This window comes from Oreochromis niloticus, linkage group LG3, assembly GCF_001858045.2.
Source record: "Oreochromis niloticus isolate F11D_XX linkage group LG3, O_niloticus_UMD_NMBU, whole genome shotgun sequence".
Lineage (NCBI taxonomy): Eukaryota > Metazoa > Chordata > Actinopteri > Cichliformes > Cichlidae > Oreochromis > Oreochromis niloticus.
The window spans coordinates 2,942,486-2,964,805 of NC_031967.2; the positions used below are offsets into that span (position 1 = coordinate 2,942,486).

Consider the following 22,320-nt stretch of genomic DNA (forward strand, 5'->3'; position numbering starts at 1 on the left):
CGCTATTCAGACAGACGAACTACGCTGACAGAAATGATTTAATTTCATTATCAACATTCCCAACACAGTCACATGGTCACTGACAAGGATTACAAATATACTATCTGATTTAAGAAGTACACAAAAGTGTTTTACAGCTTTTATTACAATCCAGCAGTATAATCAAACCGTTCTAACACTTGTAATCAGAGGTAGAATTACTTTAATCTTAGAATTAATAAGTCACATTACTTCATGTTCTCAAAGTGTCCAATCTCGTCCCCTTTGACAAGGTCACTGAAATCCTGAGAGAACAGGTGAGAATCAACACGTCCCTCCTGCTGGCAGTGGGCTGCTGGGAGGTTATCCTTCCACCAGGTGGCACTACTGCACAAGATACTCCTGAAGAACAACACAGAGGAGCAGAAATGAGAAACTGTAGCAAAAACTTACAATAAACCATCAGTTTATGAATTAAACAAGAAAGCAAACTATAGTTAATCCTCCTCTTTGACCTTAAATAGAATTCTTATTTGTTTAATTGACATAATACATTCAATAATTTGTAAAACCAGAGAAAGACCATAAACTCATCATGACTCATATCTCTGGCTTGTTTTTGACCATTTAGAGTGATCAACGTTGTTTTACTTCTTCAAATGAATTTTGAACTAGTTATCTTCCATCATCTCCATAAAACCAAAGCACGTACACCTGGCTACAGATGGTTGAGCTGTTTGGACACAAAAGTAGAAAAGAAAGGTGCAGAAGAGGAATAACTGATAAAGTGAACGTCATGATTGTTGTCAAAGAGGACATGCAGAGAGCTGCAGGAGAAACAAAGGAAAAACAAAAATCAAAACTATCCATATTCTTCTGCTTATCCAGAGCCAGGTCACGAATGTAGCATCCTAAGCAGAGAAGCTTTGACCTCCCTCTCCAGTTTGCCCAGGGGAATAAGGATGACTGTGATCCCCAATATTTGGAGCACACCCTTCGGACCCCCTTCTTAAAGATGGGAACCAACCCCTCAGTCTCTTAATCGAGAAGAAGCACCCCTGATCTCCATGCAGCATTGCAAAGGTGCGCCAACCAAGACAGGCCTACAACATCCAGAGCCTTCATGAACTCCGGCCGACCACATCCTTTGAAGTTGTTTAACTTGCCTGAGTGATGTCACCCCCAGTGATGTCACACTCGTCCAAAGACTCTGCTTCCTCTATGGAAGGTGTGTCAGTGAAATAAAAGAGGTTCTCTAAGTATTTCTCAACTGAATCCAGCAGCGCCCCATCTGCAGTGTGTACTGTGTGGGTAGGTCAGGGCTATCAGAGTTATCTGACAGTTTACCAGAACCACTTCAAGGATGCCCAAAAATCTTTTTCCATGGCCTTTGTTTTTTTAAAGCTGATGTCTGGGAGAGTTAAACAGGAAGCACTCATGGATTTTTCATGGAATGACCCATCTCAATCTCCAGTACTTCCTCAAAAGAAACTAACTGGATCAAATTGTTGAACTGAACAATGTTGTTTGGCTGAGAGCAAATAGCTTGACAAGATAGTCTCTTGTAATTGAGATCCTGTGAATCTCCAAAGAAAATTCAACTGCAGTGCAAGGTAAAAAGTCAGAAGCATGAAATTCAAAAGCACAAATAAAAGACCTCACCTTCTTCTTATTGAGCCTCATCTGGCACCAGGAGAACAGTCCACACACCACATACATAGCAGCTGCGATGAAGCAGTTGTAGCCCACCTTTTGGTACACATCATAGGCCCTCTGAGGTGGATTTAAACTGAGAAAATAGAAACATTGCAAAAGAAAAGTTACATATCTCATGAATGATTCATTTACTGCAGATACACAGCAGGAAGAATAAGTATTGAACACATCACCAATGTTCTAAGTAAATATATTTTTAAAGGTGCTATTGACATTGAATTCTGACCAGATCTGAACAACACATCCCATTCATACATGCAAAGAAATCAAACGACAGATGTCTTTAAATTATGTGTTATAATGAGAAATGACACAGGGAAAAGTACTGAAATATATTTAATACTTCGTACAAAAGCCTTTGTTGTTTAGGGCAGTTTCTAGATGCCTCTTGAATGGACGAACTAGTCACATACATTACTCGGTGTGATTTTGGTCCATTTTTCCACACAAACAGTCTTCAAATCCTGAAGGTTCCCCTTCTATGAACTCTGACCTTTAGTTATTTCCATATATTTTCAGTAGGATTCAGGTCAGGTGACTGACTGAGCTAATCTAGCAGCTTTATTTTCTTTCTCTGAAATCGAATGAGACTTTCCTTGGCTGTGTGTTTGGGATCCATTGTCTGGTAAATGGCAACAAAGTTTCTGAGTATTTCTTCTTCAATATTTTGTCTCTGTACATTGTTTGTTCCCTCAATTATATGAAGGGTTCTAGTGCTGTATGCCAGCTCGCCTTGGAACAGTCCACAGCCAAGTGTGAAGCAGTGGGAATGAGAATCAGCACCTCCATATCTGAGGCCATGGTCCTCAGCCGGAAAAGGGTGGAGTGCCCACTCCGGGTCAAGGACGAATTCCTGCCCCAAGTGGAGGAGTTTAAGTATCTCGGGGTTTTGTTCAAGAGTGACAGGAGAAGGGAGCGGGAGATCAACAGACGGATTGGTGCAACGGCCGCAGTGATGTGGACGCTACACCGGTCTGTTTTGGTGAAGAGAGAGCTGAGTGTAAAAGCGAAGTTCTCAATTTACCGGTCGATCTACGTCCCTACCCTCACCTATGGTCATGAGCTGTGGGTAGTGACCGAAAGAACGAGATCATGGATACAAGCGGCAGAAGGGTGGCTGGCCTCTCGATTAGAGATAGGGTGAGAAGTTAGGCCATTCGGGAGGGGCTCAGAGTAGAGCCGCTGCTCCTCCACATCGAAAGTAGCCAGTTGAGGTGGTTCGGGCATCTGACAAGGATGCCTCCTGGGCGCCTCCTGGGTGAGGTTTTCCAGGCATGTCCCACCGGGAGGAGGCCCCGGGGCAGACCCAGGACACGCTAGAGAGATAATGGGGTATAATGGGAGGTCTGGGCTTCTCTGCTTGGGCTGCTGCCCCCGCAACCCAGCCCCAGATAAGCAGAAAAAGATGGATGGATGGATGGATGGATGGATGGATGGATGGATGGATGGATGGATGGATAGTGCTGTATGTGTATGTGGGAGCACCTGGTTGTGGCCAGTTTATGGTGGAATGATTTTCTTTCCACATTATTTACTCCAGTGCTCACTGGAGGACATCAAGTTAGGGGGGGAGATATCATTGTCATTCCCACCCACTAAGTCCCAAGAACAACTTGTGCATTAAAGGCGTTGAGGGCAAGTGTAGCTGAAAGAGAGGCTCATGGCTCAGTGGGGAACCCGGACTCTCCATGGCCAATTACCAAGACTCTGTGAAGGTTCTTAGTCATCCAGTCCACTACAGGAACACCTGCCTGTGAGGGTGACGCCTCCGTACCAGATGCACTGAACAACTTCTATGCACGGATTGTTTGTTTGTTTGTTTGTTAATTTATTTCAAACATGTAAACAATATACAGGTACATTTAGGCTACGTCCACACTAGCGTTTTCAGCCGTTTTCACAGAGTTGTGCGTCCACATTGAAACGACCCAAAACGCTTACGTTCCAGTCCTGCACATGCGTGAAAGCGAGTGAGAATTAAAGAATTTGAAGAAAAGCTATCTGGAGCATGAACAAACTGGTAATAATCTTTTTTAGGGCTGTCAAAATTGAGAGCAATCAAAACAACTGCTGTATAATGCCCTCCGCTATCTTTGTTTCATTGGTCACATGACTGCATCACATGACTAAAATGTGTCATCATTTTAGAAAGTCTGCGTTTTCGAGTGTCCACACTGCGACGGGACAGCTCCGTTTTGAAATGTATGCATTTTCGAGAGTGTGTTTTTCCTTGAGGAAAACGCCGTCTCAGTGTGGCCGGGAGGCCAAAACGGAGAGAAAACGCATTAGTGTGGACGTAGCCTTAGTAAAGAGAATAAGAGAGAAGAAAATACTATACAAAAGTCAATACATTTCAATATTGCTACCGTTCTGATTCATTTACATGATGAAAGGGAGTGGGAAGAAGTACACACTTATTTAATCCCGCCCCTTTGCCATAAGTTATCAGTTAATATTTAGTCAGCTTCCTTACTGATATAATCTGTAATAAAAATAGTGAACAGGTTTCTGTTATAATATATACTATAATATCACATCATGACATTTTTTAAATAGAGATATTCACTTAATTTCAACATTTTCCCTTTCTTTATAGTTCGAGAAGATCCTATTTTTATAACTCTTTTTGAACTGTTTTATGTTTGGACGTTGCTTTAATTCCATATTCAGACTGTTCCACAGTTTCATCCATGAACAGAAACACAAAAGCTTTTTCTTGTAGTACTTTCCCTGTTTTGAAGTTACAAAAACACCTTAAATTAGAGTATGTTTTTTCTTTCAAAAAAAAAAAACATACTCTGAATATTACCTGGCAGTTCTTTATTTTTTGCTTTGAATAGAATTTGTGCTGTTTGGAATTTCACTAGATCGTCAATTTCCAATATTTCAGACAGCAAAAATAGTGAGTTTGTATGTTCCCTATAATCTGCACTGTGGATGATTCAAACTGCTTTTTTTTTGAAGCGTAAAAAGTGAAAGTAATTTGGTTTTATAGTTGTTGCCCCAGACCTCTGCACAATAGCTTAAGTATGGTGAAACCAGTGAACAGTATAAATATGAAGTGATGTCCCGTCTAATACCTGCTTTGCCTTGTTTAGTATTGCAATGCTTCGTGATACTTTGGAATGAATATATCTTACGTGAGCTCTCCAGTTAAGTTTTTCATCTATTATTACCCCCAGAAATTTATTTTCACTGACTCTTTCAATATCAACACCATTTATTTGAATCTTAGCATTTGTATTTAAACTACTGTTTCCAAATAACATAAGTTTAGATTTATTCAAATTTAATGATAATTTGTTTTTATCAAGCCAGAACTGTACTTTACTTATTTCATTAGTCATATCCTCCAATAAATGCTGCAGATCATCACCAGAGCAAAAAATGTTTGTATCGTCAGCAAAGAGAACTTTGGACACTTTACAGATGTCATTAATGTATAGGTTGAAGAATTTTGGACCCGAAACTGACCCTTGGGGTACACCACAAGCAATGTCCATACATAAGGACTCCGGACCCAATTTAAAACTACCCCTCTGACACCATAACGTTCCAGTTTTCTTATTAATATATCATGATCTATAGTGTCAAATGCCTTTGTCAAGTCTATGAATAACCCAGCCACATATTGCTTTTTGTCTATGGAATTTGTGATGTATTCTATTGATCTAATAGTGTCAGGGATGTTGATCTGCTTGATCTGAATCCGTACTGACTCTCGGTGAGTAGTTTATGTTTATCTATAAATTTTTCCAGTCAGTTGTTAAACAGTTTTTCAAGAATTTTTGAGAATTGAGGCAGTAAAGAGACAGGCCTGTAGTTTGTGAAATGGTGTTTGTTGCCAGATTTCATTCTGTCTGGAAATTGACCAGTTTGAAATGATAAATTCCAAATGTATGTAAATGGTTTTATAATAGCCTCAATGACTCTTTTAACCACTATCATGTCAATATCATTACAATCCAAAGATTTCTGATTTTTTACATTTTTTGACAATTTTGAAAAAACTTCATTTTCATCGACGGCTGTGAGAAACATAGAATATGGATTTCTGTCTATCAGTGTATCGGTTTTTCTTTCCCAGGATCAGTGATTGTTCTTGCTAAATTTGTTCCAGCAGTTACAAAGAATTCATTGAGACTATTTGCCACAACGTCCATATTGTATTCTTCATGCTCATTACAAATGAAATACTTGGGATAGTTCTTTTGTCCAGCCCCACGTTTTATAACACTGTTCAGTATTTCCCATAATCTTTTAATATTATTCCTATTTATATCTAATTGCTTCTTATAGTATCCCTTTTTACTATATCTAAGTATATTAATTAACCTATTTTTATATCTTTGACGCTCAGAACGACGTGATGGTGAGGAAGACCCCTCCCCTCACAACGACCTGTGTCTGACCTCGGCTGATGTGATGTGATGTACTGATGTGCACTTTTCTAATGCACCGCTGTGTGCGCATCATTCTGTTCTGTCTGGTGTTGCACAGTTTGGGTTTTTTGCCAGTTTTGCACACTTGCATTTTACATAGTCCTGTGTTGATTGTTTGTCAAAGTGAGTTGAGGCAACTGTTCTTGTGATTTAGTGCTAAAGAATAAAAACTGAACTCGACTGAGCTGTGCCTGTAAGTCTTATTAAATAGGTCATGAAACACAGGACAGTCGTTTAGCCCAAGATTTGTGTAAACAAGGCAACTCCTCCCCCAAAAGGTTGATTCTGTTCATCTGGATGTTTTCACTTAGAAAGAACGTTTATAAGGTTGGAAACCTGCAGTCAGCTGCCAATGAGGAAGTCACTGTGATGAGGGAGGAAACGTTGCTCTGCTACGCTTTGAGTCCCCAAAACTTCCTGTTTTTCATTCTGGGCCAGGTTGAACCATTTTACTCTCTTTATATTTCTTTTAAAATGTCCATGTTTAGCTCCTTAGTGGAGGCCAAAGTCTGTACCATGTTCAAAAACAGGATTCCTTTTCTGTCTGCTGGACTTCACAGATTTGGTGATCTGTGGTTTATTGCTGAGGCAGATTTCAACTTTCAAGGAAGAATCGTGTTTCTACGAAAAACACAGCGATATCAAATAACATCATTAAACTTTTCTTCTTTTACATTTTACGAGGGAAAGAGTGTTTTTCTGCTGTCTGTTTTCTTCCTTCTATTTAAGGCAGAAAATTGATGCATACTTGGTGACTGTCTCTGCAAGAGCGCGATACCTGCAGCTGACAGGACACTAACCCTAAACAGAATCAGTCCAGCTCAAACAGACAAGTATCGAGCCAGAGTGCAGCTGCACAGGCAGAGATCTGGAGCGACGTGTTATAGCACAAGACTTACTCTTTAAATGTGTCTTCCTCTGTCAAAGGCACATCTTCAATCAGTACTGCTGAATGTGTTGTAAAGAAAATGCCCAGCAAGCCCTGAGACAGAGAGGGATATATTAGTCCAGCAGTGGCTCAGAGTAACTTGTAATGTGATCCCAAATGTAATGAACATAACAGCATGGTACAAGTACGTTCTTTATGACTCAGATATGTTTTTGACACAAATGTAATGCTTCTTAAACATTCACACAAAATAGTCCTATTTAATACGCTATTAGATTAAACTGATTTAAAGTCTTTCTTTATTCTTTAACTGGAGCTTCCTAAGCTGCCCTCTACTAACACTGGGAGGGAGACTCAGAAAATCCAAACAATAGATCTACTGTTATAGTTGCTGGTATAACAGGGTGTTTCCCTAACATTGTCTCTGCACCTACTGATTCACAGAAACAGCATATATCTCATGCACATCACGTTTTAAGTTGAAAAAGGTCAGTCTTGGCCTCAGTCTTTTCATTCTGGAGACTCAAAATCTAACTTTATTTCAACCCACGTGGCTCATACACAAGTATATGTAAGAGTTAAGGCTCCTTTTTCAGATATATTCAAATATACAATGTTAGGAAATTGGAATCAGCTGACTGAGTGAACAGTAAATTCGTAACAAGAACTAAGTGGCGCATAAGGACGCTGTGATTTACAAAGCAAAATCTCCACACTTACCAACATGACAACCCCCCACATGCTCAACACGATCCCACAGGCGGCGAGTTTAGGTCCACAGATGAGGCCACGCATGATTCCACTCTGTTACTCTTATTAGTCCACAAGGAGAGCGTTAAACTAATCTCAGACTACTGTAGCTTCTTCAGACATGTGACTATGACCGAACAGGTTCCGGAATGTTGAAAGTTTAGACGTTAGAAAGAGTTAAAAAACCGATCAAATCAAGTGTTTTATATTAGTATGCAGTATGATACATGTGGTCCTAACTTACTGTTATAACAGCCTGACACCTCCGTCATGAGCAAACCAACACAAACCGTGTAGTTACAAGTTTTCTGTAACAATCCCGTAAACGAAATCACGTGACCGCAGTGTTCTCAGTCATGTGACTTTCCCTCTCCGCGCTCAGATACCTTTGGAAATACAGTCATTTCCTGATTTCACACAAGACTTTGAAACGCACCGTGCAAAAAGAACCGTCCTGCTTTGCGGTAAACGCGTACTGTATCACTACAAAGTAAACACTCCGCGTCTTTAACGTGATGTCTTTTTGTGCACGTGACAAGCAAGTGATTTGAATTAATATATATTTAGAAAAAACCCACTGTAATGTATCTATGTGTGCCTTTGTAGTGCTACATTATGATTATGTATAGGTTTCCACCAGCCTGCACTGTGCAGTGTGTGTGAGAGATAGATACACCATAACAGTACCTGATGATAAGCTGGATTTAGACCAAAGTTATTATAGTTTAAGTACAATTAAAAGCTAAAACTATTAGCCCAACACATAAAGTAAATGGGGAATTGACATCCACGTTTAAATAAAATTGGAATGACTTAACAGTTTGTGTCCTTTAAAGCTTAACACCTAATATTGTAGTTTCAGTATCACAACTTTGCAAATGTATAACACAAAGTAACAGAAACGAGGAGTGACACCCTGGATGGTTAATCTGGTTTCTGAGAATACACTGGAGGTGGGGGGTGTCAACAAACTGATGATTAAAACAACCTACAGCATATAAATGGAGTGTTTAAGCAAAAAGGTTTGCAGTATGAAACATTAATCTGGATCAGAACTGTCCAGAACTAAGTAAACTATGCAGCAACCATACATTTCTGTACACTTGTGGCTCTTTTTAAAAGAGTTATGCATAAATAAGCATATTTCTTTTTTCCAATCTTCCCATCATCGTGTGAACATATATTTTGGTCAACAGACTGTTACTTATGTACTGCTTTTCTAATTCTATCTGCTTTTTTCTTTTTTTGTTTTACAAGGTTCATTCAAACATTCACAGACATTTATACAAGCACTTTCTTCTATACACTGGCACACACACTCTCATAGATGTATCGGGACAACCTGAAAGACACTTGGACCTGCAGACTGAAGTAGCCAGAGATCAAATGATCAACCTTCCGCCTGGTAGATGACCCACTCTACTTTCTGAGCCATCCGTCATGCTGTACCTCATATGTTGTTGTTTCTACAGTAGCATCACCAGTGGAAAATGTAGTGAGTTCTCAATTTTGTAAACAATTCACTTGTTTTATGGTAAAATACTACAATATATAATGTCTATAATATATATATTGTCAACAGACAGCCTAAATGGTAACATATGTAAACCACCATATGTCACCCAAAGAAGCCCCAAAGTGTTAAACTGCCGAGGTGTTGGGACTATACAAAATAGATTCTCAGTGTAGTCTTCACAGTATGATTTTAGCTTAAGGATGGACAGACTTATATGGCCATATTTAAAAAGAACGTTCTATAACCTGTGATTCCAACAGTGTGCCAGCACATTAACATTATGAAAAGGTTTTTGAACATTCTGTTAAAACGTTTCTTCTTGGTAACCTTTTTTAAATTTTTTTTTCAGTTTTTATCCTGGTTACGTCAATATCATTTCCTAGTCTGATTCCAATTATATATTTTTCTTGTAAGTATTAACGTCCCCAAGTTTACCTCGTTTAGAGACAGAAATTGACCCGGGTCACAGTGAGCTCTTAAAAACTGAGATTTTCGAGTGCACCTGAAGTCAGCACGAGCCATCTGCTGAGCGAGCGGGCATCCGTCTGTCGTCAGTGACATGGTAGAAAAGAAGTTTGAAGGCTGATAAAACACCTTTAGTAGCATTATGCAGCACGGTATGAAAAAGACTGCCTTCCACAAGCAGCGATATTAAAGACAGCGGGAGAGCTGCTTTCTAGCTGTGGAGCTACATTAGCAAGCGCACCAAATGCTACCTGGCTATGCCGTTAGCATCGTAGCAGCTGTAATTCAACTGGAGGACATCATTGGGTCTGGCTCACTGACTGTTCAGTGTGTGCTATCACGGAGATCAGCGAAATGACCTCAGCTTCTACTAAAGTAAGTCGGTCTGACACGTGAACATCTAGCATGTATTATATGGTGATAATACAGTATCGTTATCCTTACACAAACGTACCAACCCCAGAGTGTACTGAGCTTCCCGCTGCTTCTATACAAGGGCCAAAATAATGGACTGAAGTTTCCAGGTGAACATCAAACAATATTGCAAAATCGCTATTTAAGTTTTAGGACAGGTTATCTAAAAAGCAGCAGTGGAAAATGATCATCTATGCCCACGTGTTGTTTTGGGGCCTTATTTCCAGTGAGGGGGAATGTGTATACCTCCAGGTTTATGTCACCTTTTTCTGTAAGTCCGAGGCTTTGACGTCATTTTGCCTTTTCCTACTACGCCTTATCACCCAGCACCAGTGTAGAGCTTTGCTAATACTGTTGTATTACTCTTTGCTGTGACTGCGTGCAGCAGGTTCAGCCGGTGTCTCAAAGCAGGAGGACACTGGTTAAACCTGGACACTGCATATAAACACCCTGGATCAGAATGATAGATGGACTGCGTCTTATATAGTTCTACTCTACCTGAGCACTCAGAGTGCTTTATATAACTTGCCTCATTCACCCACATGCATTCATAATCTGGGGTTAGTATCTTGCCCAAGGATATTTGGCAATCAGATTGGAGCAGACAGGGGTTCAACCACCAACCTTCTCTCAGGTGACCTGCTCTACCACTTAAATGTTAATTGCAGCGTGTTACAGTACACATCACTTTATTACAACGTTCACCCTCTGTGGAATGATGCGTAGTCATTTTCCATTGATGCTACTTGTCCACTTAACCACTCTGTGTTGGCCAGGTGGGTGAGATCTTCTCTGCGGCAGGAGCTGCCTTCACCAAACTAGGAGAACTCACCATGCAGCTTCACCCAGTGGCAGAGTCCAGTCCAGCCAGGTAACACTAGTCTCACACACATTGTATAATAATAATAATTTATCTATAATGATATAAAAAGTAATGTGGTTGCATTTCGTACAGACTTTACCTGCTTTTGTTGTTGGAGCCAAAAACTAAGATGTAATGTATATAAGTTTAATTTTATTATAAACCATAGAATTAAGTAAATTAATTTTCTGTCTATAGCACCAGTTAATCTCATTGTGCTTTATATAGTAGAGCAGGGGTGTCCAACTCCAGGCCTCGAGTGTCCTGCAGGTTTAGACGTGTTCAGCTGATTTAAATGGCTAAATGACCTCCTCTGTCCTGAAGTTCTCCAGAGGCCTGGTAATGAACTAATCATGTGATTCAGGTGTGTTGACCCAGGGTGAGATCTGAAACCTGCAGGACACCGGCCCTCGAGGCCTGGAGTTACCCACCCCTGTAGTAAGGTAAACGTTTTCACAAGGGGTCTCTAAGTGGATGGATATTTGATTAAGTAGATTTACTACATGTCCTTTCTGATGCAAACTCCGATGGATTTGTGGAGTGTAAACTACTACACTATGGAGTCACTGCTTTATATAGTAAGGTAAAGGCCCGAATATTGAAGGAAAGACTCCAACAATCAGATCAGGTTCCCCTTAAGGAGAGGAAACCATCTGCTGGGACAGGATGAGCATTTACAAGAGTCTACACTCCAAAATTTATACATGTGCATAGCATGCATGTTGCAATTTCATATACTGTAAATAATCTAATTTAAGTTAACCTAATTTTTTACACCTCAGTCATAAACGCACACCCCAGGTTTGTGAATGTATTAACTTGTAGGTCACATAAGATTTTCCAAGTGATACCATAGCTGCATCTACTAAAACAAGTTTGAGTCTCTGTGACCTCCATCTCAAGGTCAGAGGTCAAGTTTTTTGAAAATCTTGTGAATGCGTCTTAGTCATGAGAACAACTTCTGGGATGTAAAACGTGTAACTTTGTGAGCCGATTTTAATAATAAACATGAATCAGCCACAGAGTGTTACAGTCAGAGTCAGATGGGTGACCAAATAAATGGTGACTGAACGTGTGGAGGTGATTCATCTGTATCATCACATGTGCAGAGACTAACGGCTGGAATCGCTTAATTTAGCTCCCATCTTTCCTCCAGCAGTTTGACAAAGAGCACAGTTAAGAGGAAACCATATGAAGATGGAGCTACGCCTGCAACTTCTGACAGTCCAAAGAAGGTCATCAAGAAATCCACCCTTGCTGTTGCCAGAGCATCGCAGGGCGCTCCAGCTGTTATCTCTGTGTCCACAGCTCAGGTTGTCATGGCAGCAGGTCTCCAGGGTCCACCCTCCAACCAGCCTCCTCTGAAGAAACAGAAGACTGCAGGTCTCCTTCCTCGAGTCCACCAACAGTTTTATTCATTTCATTTAAAAAAAAAAAAAAACAAACACTTGTAGATAATGATAACCTTTTGTACATTTTAAATACACAAAAATGAACAAATAATACCGAGAAGTGAAGTGAGTGCTGTGTGTGTGCAGATGTGACTCTCAGCGCTCTGAACGATTCGGATGTGAACAGCGATCTTGTGGACATCGAGGGACTCGGTGAGCGATCCAACTCCAAAAAACTCAACAATTTTGATCAAGGTAAAGTTCATGAACAGAAATAAAACACAGATGGATTGTTTTACACTTACACAAACTAACAGAAGCTGTCAAATATTGAAAAGTTTGGATCAAATCAAAAGATTAGATAGCATCTGCTTACACAACATTTAACATTGTCGGGTCTGACTTCTGTTGTTCAGCAGAAAAAAATTAAGTAGAAAACCCCGTCCAAAAAGAGTCCTGCACCTCACTTGCCTTACCATCAGCAGTTTGGGCAAGTGGCTATCAGCTAAAGTTGAGTTTGAGCACGGAAAACTTTGGGTTTTCACATTTTAAAAAAAGGTGACGTTGGGAGCATCTGAACTATCCGAAAAATGTAATTGCGTACTAGCACAAAAGGAGGTCATGTAATAAAGAAAGATGATACCATACTATTCAATTAAATTTGGTCTATATAGGATCAAATCACAGTAATCTCAGGGCAACTGTAAGGTAAAGACCCTACAATAATTCAATAAACTATGTGGAAAAACCCCCCACAACCCTGTATATTTGTGGGCCCCATGTAAAGATTTACACCATGACACAGGACAAACAGAGTGTTGGATCATTTTCTGATCTACAGTAACCATATGAGACTTTCTTTTCTGTCTCCATAGATACCCTGAACCTGGACTCTAGCCTCATTATGAACCCCAGCGACCTGCCTCTGCTGTCCCGCTGATCCTCCTGTAAATGTCATAGAAATAATGAAGAAACACTTGAAATAATTTGTAAAAATCAGGACTCGTGTTTGTAGCCGGGTGATGCTGAGCACTAGGATGAAAGCAAACAGCAGTCAGAATGTGTTGGTGATGAAGGATTGCATTAGTTCTAGGCAAGTTGGCATAATGTGTGATTTTTGTTTCCTTAAACTCTGTTTGGAGAAACATTTAGAACATCCCACTTTATTTTTTATTTTTTTAAATGGACAATGGGAAAGTTACATTTGGCTGCACTGACAAAAGATAACTTTTGCGAAACTTCTCCCACTGCAGACACAGGAGATGTTTGTTTGGGTTTTTTTTTTTTTTTTTTTAAACAAAGTTAAAGCATTTACAGAAACTCATGATAAAGCTCCTGTATTTCCGCTTCAGTGTGACGTCTCCAAATCCCTTTGTAAGAATAGATGTCAGACTCGATGTGTCATGGTGACAGCATAATTGCTGGCATGTGTTGCTAATGTCTTTGAAGACCCAGTGTCCTGAGAAGTCCACGTGTCTTATTCTGGGCAGATATCTGTGGTTAAACTGTGACTGTGCAGACGTGGCAGTAACAAAATGATAAAAGGACATCTTAACTCACCTCTTTTTAGAGCTCTGAAACACAACTGGTTTTCCACCTTTAAACAAAATGACAGCAAACTGAGACAACGTGGATGAATTCCAGTTGAATATTGCACCTCTCCAGTATCCATATCAAGCTCCTGGTATTATCCCAGATTGGAGTCTGCAAGTTGAAACAATGTAACAAATGACGATTTTAATTGTTATTGTTATTTTTTCTGTATGTAGAAACTGTCAGTTTGTGTCTATTTTAGCATTTGACAGCATCATGTATGTTTCACGTTACTACAGCGCTTTTGAAAGCATGCTGTTAGTTTAATCTTTTCTTTATATTCATGTCAGTGGAACAAAGTTGAGGTGATACAAGATTTTTATTTTCTCGACTTCATCTCTTTCATTTATTTTATTGCTTTTGCAGGAGTGTCGCAAACGGGGAATTTTCATCAGTATCATTTTGCATAATAGTGCTTTAGCTGTGAACTGCAGCAAAGCATAGCTGCGTAAACGCGTTGGCTTAAAAGAAACGGATATTTTTGGGGTTATGCAATAGCTGCGAATTTGAATGTGCTTGTGCATCTTCTCCATGCTCCTGTTTCATTTCATCCTGTTTAGTTCCCAAAGAAATGTATTTGTCTGAATAGAAGAAAACATCTATTTTAGTTTTCATCTGCCGGCCTGTGAGTGCACTCTAACGCATTAAGACACTAAGAAAAGTGATGCTAATTCTCTCCTGGAGAATGAAAAGTAAGACTCTGCAAAAGGATGATTTAAAAAATATCCCTTGAACTAAAAGCTGTGAAGGTGCTGACGGTGGATGTGATTGACGAGAGGCATGGTGACTTTGGGAGGTGGGGATAGTTATGAACCATCAAGGACATATTTATAGGAACACAGTGACCAGCAGCACCATCTCTGTGTGCTCACATAAGTGGAAATCATGACACACTCATTTGTGTTTTGTAAAGATTCATTACTGGAGCGCAGCTGAAAATAAAGTGATTCAGCTCCTTCTCAGCACTGTAGGCACTCAAACCCGACTCAGATTTTATTATTGTGCTTGGAACAAAGCCAACGCGACCTTAAAGAACACGCACGTGGTTTAAGGTGAGACCAGATTTGAACCTTTTCTTTGAGTCTAAAATAAGTTTCACAGACATTTTATTTTTCAAACACTGACCTTTTATTAATGTGTAACAGTCATAATCGACCCACAGACCATTATGTTCATCCACTGGGAATTCTTAAACACATTAAACCGCAGTGCTGTTTATTTATAACAATATAAACAATAATATATATATATATATATATATATATTTATTTATTTTTTTAAGCCACTGATAATCACAGCAGTGTAGTGATGTGTGTCTGACTGAAGCAGCACATAACATACTGGTAATGCAGTGAAAAGAAATACCAGTAATGATGTGCTGCTACAGCCAGATGCACTGAATGTGAGCTCCAACACACACACGTACAAACATGCATTTATGGAAAAACAAGTAAAGAATAAATCCGAGCACTACAGGTAATGCAGCTTATTTTCAGCATGCAGTGATCTGCCTCCCACATACTGATCTGAAATATAAAGAACAGTTTAACAGAGCTGCAGAGATTTAAATGCAAACACCTCTCAGGTTATTTATGACAGCAGCTTTGGATGGATCAGTGATCTGTGGAGGGAAGAGAATATATTTGATATGAGTGATTCCACTCAGGGCGACAGACTGGCAGGCTTTGACACGAGCACCTACTGAAAAGAAGAAAAACAGCAACAAAATATAAACAAATGCAACAATGAAACATGCAGGCACTCCTGGTCAGCTGTGTGTTTGTTCCAAAGTTCCTTAAACAGTTATTCATAAACAAATTCATTTTACATGATGTGGATAAAACACATTGTTCCCTTATTTTAGTAAAAACCTTCAGAATGATAACGGTGGCTGGAGTCTAGTTCCTAACAAACATTAACATAAAATCAACATATTAGTTATGAGTGAAAAACCTAAAAAAAAGTTTCTTTTTTTAAACAGACGTGGCTAAGCTGTCGACCCTAAATTAGGCAATTATCTAAATCATTCGCCCTAATTTTCTAACCTCATTATGTTCTCTATAAGTAGGAAATGCTGCTTTCAGCTCACTGGTGCAATTAGTTTGTTGTCAGGAGACTAAAACATTGTGGACACAAAAGCATTTCAGCCTGACTTACACAGAGTTTAATGTGAGTTTGTGCTCACTATTCATGTCAGTGCAATTCTTTTCTTTTTACAGATCTTGACAGAAAAATAAACCACACGTCAGTGATACTCAGATAATGAGATGCATCCAGCTGCTCACAGACAACAGGAAAGCAACTCATGCATCCACCCACATGGACGGAGCATGTGGCTTATAGTTTTAAGACAAGTAACAGAAATTATTGCAATCAAAGTCTAAGCTGGAGGAAAATGGACTAGCAGCAGTGTAATGCTGAGGATCCCAGGGCTCACAGTGGCAGCACATAATGATTTGAAGCGATTCAGCACATCTGCAAAACATGATATGCTGCTAGAGCGCACCCTGGACACACCGAGGCCATGACTCAGGCTGTGCATATCCACGGGGGCGGGAGGGCAGAGACAAAACTGAAATGTATGTGACCTTTCTCTGAAGAAGACGGCCAAATGCAACTTCATTTTTTGTTCCGTTCATCTGTACGTTTTTGTTTTTGTTTTAAAAACAGAGAAAATGTGGAGGAAGTGGAGAAAAAGAGGAAGTAGAAGTAGAAGGTAGGGGTAAATATAGCTCACATATTATTGAAGAAAAATAGCATTAAAAATGTTTCACAACAAAGTATTTAATGATAAAATAATCCACACATTTTATTTTCGGATGATTTCCACCTGAAACATACTACAAAAAATTAAATCAAATAAAAGATTATTTAAGCAACTGAAATAAAATAAGAAGTATGACTGTACTGTGCTTTACTATATCCTTAGAGGCAAACCACTAACAGCACACAGCAGTGGGGCTAAGTTCTAACATGCTACCTACTCCAATGTAAATAAAGATAGAAAATAAAAAACGACATTTACATGCAGCTTTTAAAAGGCGTCTTTCACCAAAAATAAAGAAAATATAAACATCAGCCAGATGTCTGAGTTTAAGATACTTTCAGCTTTTTGAACTTGATGTAAAATAGAAAGTGATTTGATAAAATACTCACATCCCAATTTTAATGCATCTCCACTGAACCAAATGTGTATTTTTATACTAAGAGTGTAAAACAGCATCTTACCTGCAGCCCTGCAGAGGGTCACGCTTTAACACTGCAATCAGAGCAGATCACTTAGTGCAATTGTCTAGCAAGTCATGTCTTGTTGATGCAGCCCTAGGAACTAATCCAGACTTAAACCACACACAGTATTATTGAAGCTACTGCGTGCTGGTCCAGCCCAGAGGTTCTCCATCACATCACACAAATTTCCCTTCATGTCATTCCTGAATGTTGGCTGAAGTTCAGTATATTATGTGTCAGAGGAAAGGAGTAAAAAGGGAGGGTTGCTGTTTAAGGACAAGTGAAACTGAAGTAATCATCTTAACCTGCTTGGATTTTATTTATTTAAATCCATTTCCAACTACAGATATATCGACAGAGATAACTGCAGAAGATCAGTGATGAAAGATCAGTTTTTGTTTACGGTTTGGTTAATAAAATACCTGCAAATATCCTTCACATGTAATCAACAGTTGAAACCTTGTGACAATTTGTACTCTGTGACTGTTGATCGATATATTTTACTTTACATGTGGATCCTTACACTGGAATCAGTATCCTATGTCATTTTAATGTGCAACTGACAGTTAGTTGACTGATTCGTCAGTATAAAGAAAAAAAAAAGGATTTGAAATGGACAGGGCGGGGCCAGCACTGAACCTGATGGCACCACACTTGACAGGATACACTTAAGATTTATACTTCCATAAAACTAGGCTGTAAACAGGAAACACACTCATGCATATCTGTCTGCAAAAAAAAATATATTAAAGGGCCAAGAAATTTTATTTAAAAAAAACAAAAGTTTTAAATGTAAAATGTTTGGTCAATATTTAAGAAAAACTCAATCAAAAGTGCTGAAGCTTAACCTCCAAGGCTGCTCAAATGAAGCCTTATAAAGCCATGTGGCCACAAAGGGTCAGAAAAGGTCACGACAGATAACTATGTCCCAAACATCCACCGTCACTCAAAGAAGAATTAAAGACTGGAATTCAAATTGTGATGGAGGGAATAAAAGGCAGTGTTGGAAAGCTCCTGTCTGTGGCCTGCTGCTCCTCCAGTCACAGCAACAGAGGCCATTTTAAATGCTTCAAAAAAAAAAAAAAAGATTCACTTACCATTTGCTGCTGAGATGTTAACCAGATGATGAAGGAGCTAACTAGCTTAACTACTGACTAAGAACACTGAAAGTAAACCTTCTTCTCCCTGTTTGTGTGGATACATTGTAACAATCCACAGACCAACAAGCCAACAGTCAGAACTAATCCTCAAAAATAATATAAAACAGAAACAACAGAAGCACACACAGACACACAGGATGACAACATTTGTCAAATAAAAGTAAAAACCAAGGAGAGTCCCAACAGCAGCTCTACACAAACACCCATCAGAGGGACAGAGCTAGCCTACTACAGTGACAGGGAGAGCAGAAAAAAAGGCCTGTTTGGGGTTTCTGGTTGCTCCTGCTTCTGTTCGTAGTAAAAGGGGGTGTCCGGGGAGGAAGGGGGTTGGTCAGGTTTTGGTCCCTGTCCCAAAAATACCCCCTCCCCCCAAAAAACAGACAAACAAACAAACAAACACAAGCAAACAAACAAAAAACCAACAACTTCGTGTCCCCTCATCCTTCCTTGCTGGCCCTTCACCTTCTAGCTATGTGAATGTGTATGTCCCAGTCCTTCTCAGTGCTGCCTCGCTGAGCCCTAGCTACGCACACTGAGACAGTGAGGAGGCTCAGTAGGCATAAAAACCTACAGGGCTGCAGCCTTTTTCCCTAGCAGTCACTTTCTACAATACAAATCGACATTTTCGGGAGTGGCGAAAAATCTAAAGAAAATATCTGGGCGCTCCCCAGTGTGTGTGTGAGACAGGTGTAAAGCGAGGGGTCTGTCGGAGCTACCGTTTGCACGTAAAAAATTTATTTGTGCGAGGCAAAGAGGCTGCTGCGCAGCGCAGAGCATTGGAGGCTGTACGCCTGGCAAGCTGCTCCACTGTCAGACTGAAAGAAAGAGCCTGAGGAGACAGGGAGGGAGGAGAGGGAGGAATATAAAATGAAGAAAGTGTGGCTCTGAGAGGAAGCTCTTCACGAATTCACACACACAGTTTGAGGAGCCTACTTTGTAGGCTTATGTTGCAAAATAAAAAACAGAAACCACAGCAAACACACGAGTGGGTAAGTACAGTGAGCCACCAGCTTCTCTGTGCTGCGACACACAAAGGAAACACACACCGACTAGTATTAATGCACAAATGTAATCGCACTGAAAGCTATGCTCCGTGTTTGCCTGACTCTCCTGTATTTTCTCATGTTCTCATATGGCCGTGATATGGGAGTCGACGGGAAGGAGGAAGAAGGCTCTCACACTGCTGAAAGTGCTGCTCTCAAACTACACTGTTTTACAAGGAGGAAATTATGGCCCTGCCTACCTCTCTTTCTGTTCTACGCACACTTTTACACACACACACACACACACACACATAGAAAAATAAAACACGGGCACATTAAGAAAAAGGACCAGCGCTATCTTGAAATAAATCGTTGACCAGGCTCTAACGGAGCAACTCGTCCAGTATTACTCGGTGTAACAGTGGGTACCACAGTTATGCTCCAGGGATGCCCCAAAATACAAAGAATGCTCGTTTTCCCTTCATGTGAAGCAATCTTACTCTAATCACTCACAGGTGATGATAATGGCTAACACCACACCATCAGGCCAGGAGTACAATTCAAATTGGCGAGAGCCACACGTGGTGTCTTCACTTCTATGTCAATCGAATTTTAATAGAATAATCCTGAAATGATCTTAATCCATTTCTACACATTTCTGTAGGCTGAGGTCCTCCATGTGTTTGTGGTAAAGACAAAAAAGAAGAGAGATTAAAGATTTTTTAGTTGTTTACTCAGTTCTACAGTGTAAGTCTGGATATGATGCATTGGAAAATATTTCCATATCAATACCCAGCTTGAAGTTTAAAGTTCTGTTGTTCCTAAAATTATGGCTTTTTTCTTTTACAATTTTTATATTGCTTGTGTGAATATTTGACCTGCTGCAGAGCTGAAAATCTTTATGGATCAGATAAAATATCTGATGCTATAAGGAAAGGTGAAAACTGTCCACAGCTGCAGTATTAAACTTGATTTCTTTATTAAAATTTAGCTTATGGATTTAAGTGTAAATATAAAATAATGCAGTAAAGAAATTTTAGCTTTTCAGTGGGCTTTGTGATGGGCTTGGACTGAACACATTCAGTGAACACAGCTCTAATGAATATAATAAAAGAATTATAATTGTTTCCAGAATTTCCCTAAATGTTGCTGATACATTTTTGAATGTGACGCATTTAATAAATTGTTACAGTTGACAGGAAACAAAATTCTGTCGTTACAGTCTTCTTAAACAAAACAGATTCAACTTTGGTTTTTAAAGGTGTCACTTGTTGCTACTTTAATTTAATAATTTGTATTTTTGATGTTTTATAGATTAAAAGTACTGAGTTGTTAAAACAAAGTGATTCTAACTATACTGCTAAAAATATTCTCCTTTTTGTGAGCAGCATCAGTCATCGTGACCTTTTCTTTATAAGTCACCAAACATGACTTCATGTAAAAAAAATGTGAAGACATTAGAAATGTTACTTCACTGTCAGATATTGGTGTACAGCTCACATATTTACGTGCTGAGTCTTACCTAAAAACGTTGAACAGTAAGAGGGAGACTTTTTCATGTCAGAGGCCCTGTTCAGTCATTCTGGGGAGAGTCCAGCTGTCTGTATGGGAGCTCCGCTTTTTACCTCTTTTTTGTATCAGTTTGTAAACGATACGTTTAAAAAAACTTTCCCTATAGTTTGCCTGGAAACCATCTATTTGTCATGTTGACTGAGCCTAAAGCTTTATATTAACGCATTTATGAAAATTAGTTTCATTATTCTAAAAACCGACTAATACATAATCAGAGTTGACTGACCTTTGAGTAAACTAAAAGTTAAATGTAACCCGCACATATTTCGATAACTGCCCGTAATAAAGTGCGCACATCCTCGCTGTGATGAGAGGATGACAGGCTGGATGACAGGCTGAGAAACTGCTGAGTCACTGCGTTTTCCGAGCCTGGACTTTCTCCGGGCTCACTGTTTCCTCTATTTAACGGGGCTGCGCGCGTTTGTCTTAATTATAGTTTATTTATTTGTTTATTTATTGTGCTTGAAGGCGAGATTAGCGTCGTATTTAGACAGTGTGCAGCCGAGTGGGCTGGCGTGGTTGTTGGGGAGGAGGCTGTGACTAGGGGAGTGTCCCCTTCCTCAACTTACCCACTTATCACTTAAACTCTTTTGTAAAGAAATATAAGTTCTCCACTGTTAACACTGAGCTATATTTGAGCATTAGCGAAGATAATATATTATGATTACATTGTCTCCGTGCAGAAACGGACGTGCAGCAGTGTCTGACACAGTGCAGTCAAGCAGCCTTTTGTTTCCAGCGGCACTTTATTTTGTCTGCTAAGCAAACCTCGCACAAAGCCTTTACTATACAGCGCAACCACGCTTAGAAAGCAGCTACCGTCCGTTCCATGTAAACACTTTTAAGTTACTTATCTACAAATTAAAATAAAAAGATAAAGACTAAATACTTTATTAATCAAAATTGGGGGAAAAAAAGAAACTTACCTTCGGAAGAAAAAGAATATCCAAAGGAGAAATAATGTTAAGATAATCCTGGTTTTACAGTATTTCTGAAAAAGAGAAATGGTGCGTAAATGTATTTGAAGACGGGCTCTCATTCTGTCAGTGGAGGATTTGAAAGTGGCGCCAACGGCAGCGGTTCCTCTGCTACCCACACAGCCGTCACACACAAAAAATAAATAGAAATTTAAACGTGCAAGTAGCAATATTTCATTCACACCAAAATGTGCCTGTCGACCACCGCAACCCACCCATGTCTATAGTTTTGAATAATATACATTCTGTGATTTTTATTTATTTTTTATGTTAAATTAAAATAACCGTCAGAGGCTTTTTGAGCCGCGGTGCAAGACGGGAGATTCTAAAAGGCGGTTGTGTTTTGAATTTCGAACTGGCCGGAGCAGCCAGGGGGCCGGGAG

The 22,320-nt window shown here is 39.6% G+C and overlaps 2 protein-coding genes and 1 long non-coding RNA gene across 5 annotated transcripts; 1 reads left to right on the forward strand and 2 right to left on the reverse strand.

The window, feature by feature from the left end:
* Positions 1-24: 24 nt before the first annotated feature.
* On the reverse strand, positions 25-8,170 carry LOC100698713 (ribonuclease kappa-A). 2 transcript variants are annotated; one of them, XM_013266251.3, is made up of 5 exons: positions 8,021-8,170; positions 7,747-7,903; positions 7,037-7,119; positions 1,642-1,768; positions 25-381 (listed from the first exon to the last, which is right to left on the reverse strand). In XM_013266251.3, the coding sequence occupies exons 2-5, from the start codon at positions 7,819-7,821 to the stop codon at positions 364-366; spliced, it is 303 nt and encodes a 100-aa protein (XP_013121705.1). In that variant the 5' UTR covers positions 7,822-7,903; positions 8,021-8,170; the 3' UTR covers positions 25-363. The 2 variants fall into 2 exon arrangements, with proteins under 2 accessions (XP_013121705.1, XP_003458446.1); XM_003458398.5 differs by having other exon boundaries at positions 7,747-8,169.
* Positions 8,171-9,774: 1,604 nt separating this feature from the next.
* On the forward strand, positions 9,775-14,153 carry LOC100698445 (chromatin complexes subunit BAP18). Of its 2 annotated transcripts, none has more exons than XM_003458397.5 (5): positions 9,775-10,132; positions 10,948-11,042; positions 12,190-12,416; positions 12,572-12,679; positions 13,300-14,153. In XM_003458397.5, the coding sequence occupies exons 1-5, from the start codon at positions 10,112-10,114 to the stop codon at positions 13,362-13,364; spliced, it is 516 nt and encodes a 171-aa protein (XP_003458445.1). In that variant the 5' UTR covers positions 9,775-10,111; the 3' UTR covers positions 13,365-14,153. The 2 variants fall into 2 exon arrangements, with proteins under 2 accessions (XP_003458445.1, XP_005463466.1); XM_005463409.4 differs by having other exon boundaries at positions 12,193-12,416.
* Positions 14,154-15,126: 973 nt separating this feature from the next.
* LOC112846567 (uncharacterized) lies at positions 15,127-22,085 on the reverse strand. The gene is made up of 2 exons (XR_003219577.1): positions 21,887-22,085; positions 15,127-17,276 (listed from the first exon to the last, which is right to left on the reverse strand). It is a non-coding gene; the product is annotated as an uncharacterized LOC112846567 (long non-coding RNA).
* Between the last annotated feature and the right edge of the window lie 235 nt (positions 22,086-22,320).